Source organism: Anopheles darlingi, chromosome 3 (assembly GCF_943734745.1).
Source record: "Anopheles darlingi chromosome 3, idAnoDarlMG_H_01, whole genome shotgun sequence".
NCBI lineage: Eukaryota > Metazoa > Arthropoda > Insecta > Diptera > Culicidae > Anopheles > Anopheles darlingi.
The window spans coordinates 62,972,042-62,982,041 of NC_064875.1; the positions used below are offsets into that span (position 1 = coordinate 62,972,042).

A 10,000-nucleotide genomic window follows, 5' to 3' on the forward strand; every position below is an offset into this window, starting at 1 on the left:
CTGCTTATTAATCCGGAACTGGTGAAGCTTTTCAAGGATATTCACGAGCCGCGGATGTTCACCTTTCGGCGAAACAGCAGGCTCCCTTCTACGGAAGATAGCGGGACGACAATAGTTTGCAAAACAAAAGCGACAGCAGAACTGTTTCCTGGTGGGGATTACCTTGACGGTTTGCGGATTCGTTTGAGTTGCGCGCGCGCGCCACAAAATGAATATCTCCTACACCTCACTCTCGTGGGCGCCAACACGCACGTCTTGTACGTTTCTTCGGCTTCGTCATTGAAGACGTTGCTGTTTTTTGTTCTTTCTTTTTGAATACTTTCTTGATTTGTTTGCGTTCATTCGTCACTTGTTTATCACATGAGTTGCCCCTTATGCTAACACGCGCGTGCACGCGTGAACGTGTTATTATTCGCCATTTTTACTCTTTTGTTTTTGTCCGATTCCTAGAATCCATTCATGGATTCTCTTTTCTCGGTTCGGTTTGTGAACAAAAATTTTCAAATCCCCAGATTGTTTATGTTTCGTATTTTTTATTAACAAAAAAGCGCTCTTAAATTTCTTCGGCGGTACGAATTTATTTTTAAATCTGTCCCGTGAAATACGAGGACAGTCTTTGCCATTTTGTTTCAAAGGAGTTTAAAGGGAAAACACATGGGAAACTGGTATTCACCGAGAGAGGAACCGTTGCTAAACAGAACTGCGTAGTTGACGGATATATTCCCATTTCATCTGTTCCTTTCGTCGCCAAATGATCTAACCTTTTGGGTGTATGAGATTTATGAGCGAAAATGCCTATCCCAATAGGCACGATGTTGATCTCTTCCTGAACGAGTGGCACGTGTGACCACAGGACGTGCAAAACCTGGCTACAAAAGGCTTTTCAACTCTAACCATTCTATAAACAGCTTGCCTCGTGTCTGTCCAACTGACTGGTTTTGCAAATCAGTATGAGAGTGATCCCGCGAGAGGGTGGGTGTGTGCATCAGCATGTCAGCGAACCAGCAGCAGTTCGAAAACAATGAATTCCAATCAGTTAAATATAGATTTCCCCGTGGGTGTTATTCGCTCTGTTAGATGCGCCATGTTACTCATATGTTTCTATAACTATTCACTATTGTTAGAGCAGCAGAATTAGGCTTCTTTTGGGTTTTTTTTACCCTTAAATAGATTTATTATTATTTAGTTCGATATGTTGCTTGTACTAAAGTGTACTAAAAACGTCTAGTTTGATTCGCCAAAGAGATGGAGGCGCATGGTTAACAGATAAAATGAAATACATAGTGGTTCTAGACAGTCTGGACAATTTATTGGCAGTTTTCCACCAAAGTATTCGCAGCTGCTCTTTTCCTATCTGCACCATTCATTTCATTCACATCTCGCGAAAGAGACTGTAAACGGTCAACCGCGTAACGATCGCCGGTAAGCGCCGCCGCAAATCGTCACTCGGTGCTGTCGAGCTAAATTTAAAAGGAAGACGATCTTAAAGCCATCTTGTATCTTGTCGCGATGCGGCTGTCTTGTCGGCTGTCCGTGTCCGTAAATCCGCCAACAGCGAAAACGCGAATCGCGATCGGCTCTGTCGCGATGAGGGCGACTGACTGACGGCCCTTTCCACACATTACTACGCTGTGTTGTGCGTGTATTTATAATCTTGACCATCGGTCAGCCATGCTGCTACAGCATACAGTGGTAGCATTCTGCGGTATTATCCGCCGGAATCCGGTCCAGCCATGTGACTGGCCCATTCCAATCAACCGGCACATCCGCGCGGGCGGGCGGGTTTCTTCTGCCATCTTCCCTCTGTTGTCTTCCGCGCCGCGACATGGATTAATGAGTTACGAGAGCTGGAGGAGTAGCCAGAAGCCATACGATGGCAAATTGCTGCCACTGGATCTGTTTGTAAATAGCGACCACCGACTTGCCCTAGACACCAGTGGTCCAAAGTACCATGGAAAAGTACTACGCAATCAAAGAGGCCGGATCTTGCATCTGGCTGCGGCCGCGGCTGCGAAAGCATATGTTTGTGTCTCATTTCGCTGCTGCATGCCACACGCCCCTCCCGTTCACGGGATGCAGCGTCCAGTTCCAGATCCAGTTTGAATTGGTTTCCGCGGAAAAGGATTCGACTCGTGATCTCGTGGGTCCCGTGGTCATTCGGTCGACATTGCTGCTGATGGATGTAAATTGGTCAATTCAAGGTAATGTTCCGCCGTCCCGCGCGATGATCGATAGCGCGCTTGTCCTCGCCATAAAGCACCATAAAGCGAGAGACGCCACACGACCCGATCAAATGGTGCGGCGCGTGATCGTCTACAATTGCTTCCCGGTGTTGCTGCTTCTCTTCTGCTTCTCCGTGGACTTTCGAGGTGAATTATCGATCAGGTGGCCGACACTGTGGTGTCGTTTGCGAATTATCAAGTGGCAGGGCCCCCAGGGGGCATGTGACAGTTTTGGCACATTTCCAGTCGAAAAAAGTGGATTCTCGCACGCATTACGAAAGATCCGCGATCTTTTACATCGTTTGTTCAAGCTGTTGTTGTCTGGCTGCTAAAAGGGGGATGGAATAGCGATGGTTTTAGGTGTAGAATTAAAGGTGTGGCATTGGTAACGGGTGGGCAATGGAAGCATTCGAGGGATGGTAAGAAGCTGCCAACAAATCAGGTTAATACCAGCTTTCAAATGAATTCGTTAAAGTGTTGTTAAAGTGTGCAGCACGAACAATTTAAAATCGTGTTGGAATGGAGACGTTCCTCTTATTCGTTCTGCTGCCGAGCTCGTCCGAAACGAGAAATCGCCAGAAAAATCTGCCCCATTCTAGTGTGTAGTGCTGCTAAAGAAGGAGCGCAAAGTTCCTATAAATAGCAGCCCTACCACACAAACGTTTCTCCCCATTTTGGGTCGTTACGGTCGTTTCGCATACTTTAACATCCGCCATAAGCTGCCAAAAGTTTGTAATTAAAATTCCAATTCCTCTCTGCGCTCTACGCCAACAAGAGCACATTTGTCTGTTCCTGGCCCATAATCTTATCCATGGCCATCAGACTCCGGAATGACGTAAAACGGTTGCTATTTACGCGGTGCACACACTGACCGGGCGCGCGATTGCCGCCCTCGATAGAAAGCTCATAAAATGACGCTCAAAATTATGAAGAAATTATCTTCTGGCCAACGCGCGATAAGATTTTATCGCAGTCGCAGTCCTTGCTGGCGTAGGGAAAGGGAGAGCTTCGGTTCCTCGTGCTGGTCCATGTGGTTATCACACAACGAGCGCATCACGTTGCCGATACCGTGTGGAAGGTTTGGTCCGGAAGTCCACATACACACCCACTCTGACTCTGAGTCTAGCCAACCTGAGTCCAGTCCTCCTCGATCTCGACCACCGACCGACTGTGCAGCCTTGACCCTAGTTCCGTGAAGGTGCCCAGAGCTTGAATCGGATGCGTGATCCAATTAGGAGTCTTTACTACGCTTCGAACACGCCCCTCTCCCTGGGGGCTGATGTCGTACGCGGAACACCATCACCACCGCGGCGCCTCAACGCGCTTATCAGCCGCCGAACGAGTGACCAGAAATGTGTGCCACAGCCATGTGCCCCCCCCCCCTCTTCTTCCCCCTCCAACCGTTGCGTATTGTGTCGCGTCTGTGTTTGTGATTTCCCAATCGAAATCGTGTTTGTTGATGACGTGGTGTGTGGTGGTGGGTCGCGTTGAGGGCGCCGAACGGCCGAACACGGCCTTATCTGCCAGCCACTCGATCACGCTCCTTCCCTCTCGCTCTATTCTATTGATCATTTCGGTCGGACAGAGGAGGTATGTCATCTGCGACTGCGTGATCGCCTATACGCCAGCGCGAGAACGGTGCGTCATGCTGTTCGTACAGCATATGTCTCTGTTCACGTTGTTTACCTTCCTCCTGCCAGTGACGGGGTAGATCCGGGCAGATGATAGTCGTGTGACGTCAGATAGGACGCGATAATACGTAGCGATCGCGACGGCGCACGCCATTGTCACTTTTGGCCATTCGGCCGGTCCCGGTGAACCGCTTAAAACCGATTTCAATCGGTTTTGGTATCGACCAACGGGTCGGCCGGCTGCGCACTTCTGGTGACAATTCCCTGGCGATCGAAGGCACGACCGCACGGACTGTGCTGTCCGAAGTCCGCTTCACACTTGCATTGTTAGGGCATTAGCATTACATGCGCGGTTTGTAGACTGGCGTCCAATTGTCGAATCAGTTCAGCTGGCCTAGGAAAGGGGACCGGGAGAATGAGGACAATTTGCGAACCAAATTGGCATGCTCTCTCTGCTCTCCCGGTTACGGCTTACATCATGTGGCCAATTGAAGGGAATGATGGTCAATCCGTCATCAAACAACTTTGCATGAGAAAATGAGATAAAGAGTAATGGACAAAGAATTGGATGTTTTCTAGATTATTCCTGAAAATTCCATACAAATATTGCTGAAAGAATATGTTTGTAAACATAACTGTTTAGTGAATTGAGTGGACAAAACACATTTTCTATTGGATTAGGATGACGTACGCAAAACCAGTAAATACTTGATAGTCATACTTGGAATGATTGTCGACAAAATAAACATAGTAATCTGTGGATCTTTTAACGTTCCGAGGAATAACACTTACTATAAGTCGACAACAGACTATTTAATCTTAACGATTGTCCATTTAATGCGTTTTCCTTCTTTAATTTTCCTCCAAAATTGTGTAAAAAGTTGTAAAATTTTTCAACAAAAGATAATTGGTAGTTACAGGAATGCGGTTAGAAATTGCGACGCCATTTCTTATGACAAAGCACAATCCGATTACAATAAGTTTTCACCGGGAAATGCATCGAAACCAGTAGGGAGTAGTACCGAGACATGGTAATAGACGTTTTCACGTGCTTTTACGTAATTGACCCCGACGGTTTCACACTCCGTCCGGTCGGTCCTCCGTCCGGTCGGTCCTCCGTTCGGGGACGCTCGCACACACTCGCACCGTTCGTGCGCGCGCTCGACGTCATCGGCGCGATGTTGAGATGGAAGGGGCGGTCAGCATTACTACTGTCGCCGATGAGCCGCGGTCCGCGAGTCAAGATCTTGCCATCGCCTGAACCGGACGTGTCGCTAGTCTGTTCGCTTACACTATAGCAGGCGTTCAGCAAAGCAGGAGGAATTAATTTCATCCCTATCTGGCATCATGAAACGAAATTAAACACCGTTTCCAGTGCCATCACCGGCGCAGAGTGATCTAAATCGGTTTGGCATAAAACGAGGCTTTTGTGCATCATTGAAGTGTGTGCAACCGTTCTCCACTACTGATAAAGAAGGATACCGTGAGCATCCGAGTGCGAATAATTTAACGAGAAAGTGAGACCAATTGCTGTGATTTGGTTGAAGAAGAGTGCAACAAAGGAGTTGAATCGCTGTCGCTCGTTTGCTCCGAGCTGCTATCGTCAAACGTGGTCGTCATCGGCACTGATTACGGTGGTCGAGGCAAACCGCCAAGAACATAGCAAGCGGTGTTGTGTGTGCGTACAGCGAAGGGGAAGATAACGACGACGACGACGGCACGGCCGACCCGGACCGAGCGCGAATCGTTTAAAAGTTTGCTCTGTTGCTAAGGGCGAACCGCACACCACAGCTGCACTAACTATACAGCGGGGTTCAAACAGCTGTTTTCCGCCGAAGCCGAAGCGTCCCTTTCGAAGCGGGATTAAAGAGACCGCCGACAGACAAACCTGGTGCAGTGTGTATGTGTTGGTACACGTGAGGATCGATCGAACTCTCCTTCTCGTCGCTCTCCTGTGGTTGGTGACAGTTTTCGAAAAACCGTTTCTAAATCAGCAACCCATCCATTCGGAGGAACCCAAAATTGTGAGAGTTGCATTTGAGAGCGAGAGAGAAAATTGTGGCCGAAAAAAAGAGTGTCTGGTCCTTCCGGCGTATCGAGAAGGTTCTAGAAGGTACTGTGGGCCACTGTGATAAAGGAGAACTGTCGAAAGAGGCGTCGTTCCGCGCCAAAAAGCTGTGATCTTGTCCACCGTCGCCGCCGCGTCCTTTGCGCGAAACGGAACGGAAACGTGCCCCTCGTGGTGCTTGTGATATAGTGAATTTTTTTTAACTCGACTGTGTGCCCTCGTGTTCGACGACACGGGCAGCAGTTTTTAGTGCAACAAATTGAGCAAAGCTAGTAAAATCGTAACAAAATGGCCCTCGAGCAGAGCGCGGCGATCCCCGCCGTGAGCGGTGATGTGCTGGAAGATTTCATCCTCGTCTTCAAAGAGCTACTGTCACGGGTAAATAGCTAAATCGCCCTTTTCTCTAGTTTCTCGCTAATCTCATCCCTTTCGCCATCCATCATGAAATCCTGAAAAGCAAAGTGAAAGCAGCATTTCTTTCCCTAACCGTCGTCGGTTTCTTTGATTGTTTGAATGGCGGGAAGCATTCCAAAGAAGGGTCGTGAAGGTATGATTCATGCACGTCCGGGGTTTTTGGAGTCGAACAGCAAGAAGAAGGGAAAACCCAGCAACCAGGGGCGGGTAATAGCCTAGTCATTGACTCACTGCTGATTGCCAAGCGTCACTCTGTACACCACGCGGTCACTACTCGTGTGGCATTTATGGTCATCTGTCTGTCTGTGTGTGTGTTGGACGGGGACTTCCCGCGCCGCGTCTACACTTCAAGTTCGTGGCGCTACTCGAAGCCGAAAACGGGTTTCACAACGGCCGACGAAGGAGGTGATCGAAGCAACGCGCGAAAGCCGCCACATGGCGACCACGCTCGACGCTGTTGCTAAGGGGATTTCTGGTTTCGTCCCCACCGCTATGCACGCGATCGTGCCCCAACGAGGTCGTTAGAGACCTGCGCCGGCACGCTAGCGTAACACGATCGCACGCGAGTGAATGGGTTGTCGAACTTGAGAATGGCTAGTACGACGCTTATCTTAGTGTAGGTTCTAGCGGACATACTTATTGCCCCAGAAAGTAATGGTGTCACATTGCGACACTCCAGTACCGCTCAATGTCAACCGAACATTCAGTTAAGCGGCAATTATCTAAACAAAGACGGCCTTGTAATACCCTCACAGCGACTGGCTGGAGCCACTCCCGTTCGTCGTGTATTCAATGGTGTAGTGCGTAGTGTATAACTTGCAGGCGCACACCATGCTGACTTGGACCATAAAAGTACTATTTTCGGTACTGTGGTTCAATCAATGCAGAAGCCATACCGACCTCGCTCCACCCGATGATCCAGTTCAGACGCGAGAGGATGAAAGGGCGGAAGATAGGAATAGAAATGGCACATTCCAACACACACCAATTCGCCAATGCGATGCACACTCCTTCAGACATGCGCAGTACTTGGCCAATCTAACCGGTTGACGGTGCTGCTAGTGTGTAAAGGCGCGAAGGTGAGCACCTCGACTTCTGCCATGATTATTCCTTTAATGGCACACCGATCGACACAGAGAACAGCTGTGGTTGGCATGGCAGCATACCGAACGGCCATTGCACAAAGAGCATTGCGAAATGTTTTGCCCATCCAGAGCGTGCATCGGTTCACTTGGTTTCGCAAAGAGAACCGTTCCGAGACCGAGACGAGACGGTTGTGTGTGGTACATAATCTGCGGCTTATCCTGCCACTCGCCGGCTTCCCAATTTCCCCTTGTTGCATCACAGCACCTGCCAATGGTGGAGGAAAAGGTTGAGAAAGCCAGCCTACCAAACGCGAGAGAGAACTGTTGAGATGAACGTCGTCGCCGTCGGGTATAACGGGAAAATGCTCGTTGAAGCTTTTCCGATCCTACTCGCTCGCACATTCGCTCGCTCACTCGCTGGCTCTCTGGTTTTCGCGTTCCTTTCGACACGAATACCGAACCCGATTTTTCTCCGAGCTAACGCGGCGGCGGCCACCACATGGCAGAATTGGCAGCGGTAAAGAGCGGCTTGAAACTATCCAACCTACCGTGGCCAAAGCACGGTGGCACCTATATCCGAATGAGCAGGTCGTAACCAACCAACCAACCTGCCTGCGTGCCAGTTGACGGTTGACGGTTTGTCGGAAAAGTGGTCGGTGTTTGCGTTGCTCCGAGTGGTGCTGGTTTGTGACTCGGTTTCTCGTTGTCTGTCTGTCCGTCACCTTGCGGAAAGCCAACAAGGAAAAAGTCTCCCAGGAACCATGAGCTCGTTGGCGATGTTTCGCGTTTTCGGTTGAAACGATTAAAGGAGAAGGCTCCATCACCATCACCATCGCAGCAGCACGCATCGGTGGTCGCCACGTGGAGCGGTAGCTACGACAACGAAAACGAAGTTACCCCCTCCGAGGGCGGGGAAGAAAATTATCCAAACAAGCCCACAACCAGAACGACGAAGAGAACAGCAGATAGACAGAGCGCCTGGAAGAGAGAGAGAGAGAGAACGAGCGAGCAGCAGGACCTTCGTTGCTACTGCTGCAAACTGACATTTTTATCGATCCTCCCACCCAAAAACAAAAAAAACCCGGCGCCAAAGCTGCATGGATACGCTGGATAGTGACTTCTATGTGGAGCTTGTGATCAAGGTAAAGGCTTCGTCGTTATACACCCTGCAGAGCTGCACTTCCTGCGCTACCGGAAACGGAAAGAGCGTAACAAACACACGCGAGAGCTCTGTGTTCTCTTGGCTACATTTTGGTTACTTTCGCACAACGCGAAAAGCATCACACAGACGAGAGTGTATGTACTACGTACACGTTGCCGCTCGTCTCTAGCGACACGGAAAGGGCAGCAATACCGGTGGCCAGAGCACACCCGCCGTGACCGTCGATGAGACCTATTTATAGGAGAAGAAGAGATTTGTTGCGGTGTTGTCGCGTCTTACGGCGGTTTATGTCGTTGTCCCGGTCTTTTCTCGCAAAAAAAAGGCCGCGAAAATCCGCGTCCCTCACTCGCTCATTCCATCTTATGTAAGTGCCGAGAAGAGGAGAAGAGGATAAGCATGACAGGAAAAAGTATCCCTTCTCATAAGACATCGGCTAGTGCACCCGGTTCTGACATAAGCGGCGATCATCGATCTTCTAAAGTCTGTTGGGAGAAGCTTGCAATCTTCCGCGCTTGGTAATAGAGAGGAATCGTCCTGTCCATTGAGTGCTGCTGCATCATCATTAGAGGGCACGTCTTTCGGAGTTTGCTTGATTGTAAACTCCCGAATTTTCTGTGACTGTTGCCAAGGGGGCAATAAGGTCCGCAAGAGAGCGATAAGAACTGAATGAGAGGGCCCAACCCTCCCGTGCGATTGCTTTGGGCATAGGAGGAGGAACTGATAAGCTGTCCTGTCATGGTTTCCAAGAAGAAATAGTTCCAAGTGCCCTGGGAAATTGCTCTTTCCCTCAAGCGGCACAGCTGACTCACAACGACATCCATCCTGGAGGAGGGGTAAATTACAATTTAAGCTCTTCAATTTTATCACTCTGAACTCCGGATGTCAAGCGACATAATTACAACAACTTCCTGTAGGTGGGGAAGACCGTAGGAACGGACAGTGTTTTGTTGGACACATTAAGGACTTGGTGCCCATGCGAGAGGTGTGTCCGAGTTGACAGGTCATAAGGAGGGAGATGGTTTGCGGCAATAATCGGTAACGATGGCCCCCGTCCGGGAAGGTTAAAGATTAAACGACATGGAAAAAGCGGACACGAGTGCATGACAACACTCTGTCAATAGAGTAATTAAGTTATCATCATCCTTTCGAGGTGATCCTGCGCGACGTACCGAACCATTGTGCAACTGGCTACAGAGGACACTTTTCGCAAACGGTGTTGAGTGCTATTAATACAATATGCAAATACATGTTTCCATGAGCTTCACGTGGCTTGACAACACAACTGGCACACGCGGCTCGCCACATGGAAATTGCAGGTTCTCGAACACAGTATATCGCTGCAAATTGGTGTAAAGATGTCAAAACATTTTTAAAAAATGTTTACAAACAGGCCCAAAAGCACCACTCCGGGGTTGCCA

At 49.3% G+C, this 10,000-nt stretch overlaps 1 protein-coding gene across 4 annotated transcripts in view; it reads left to right on the plus strand.

Annotated features, from left to right (window-relative positions):
- LOC125954449 (calcium-binding mitochondrial carrier protein SCaMC-2) overlaps positions 1-10,000 on the plus strand; it is a 22,581-nt gene that overhangs the window by 7,004 nt on the left and 5,577 nt on the right. The window contains exon 1 of one of the 4 annotated variants that reach the window (XM_049684805.1): positions 5,076-6,299. The exons of 2 other annotated variants lie outside the window; for them this stretch is intronic. In XM_049684805.1, the coding sequence (XP_049540762.1) occupies positions 6,210-6,299 (90 nt within the window). In that variant the 5' untranslated portion in view covers positions 5,076-6,209. Of the gene's footprint in view, positions 1-5,075; positions 6,300-6,333; positions 8,563-10,000 lie in introns of those variants that run through there. One more of the 4 variants, XM_049684806.1, reaches the window with a different exon arrangement.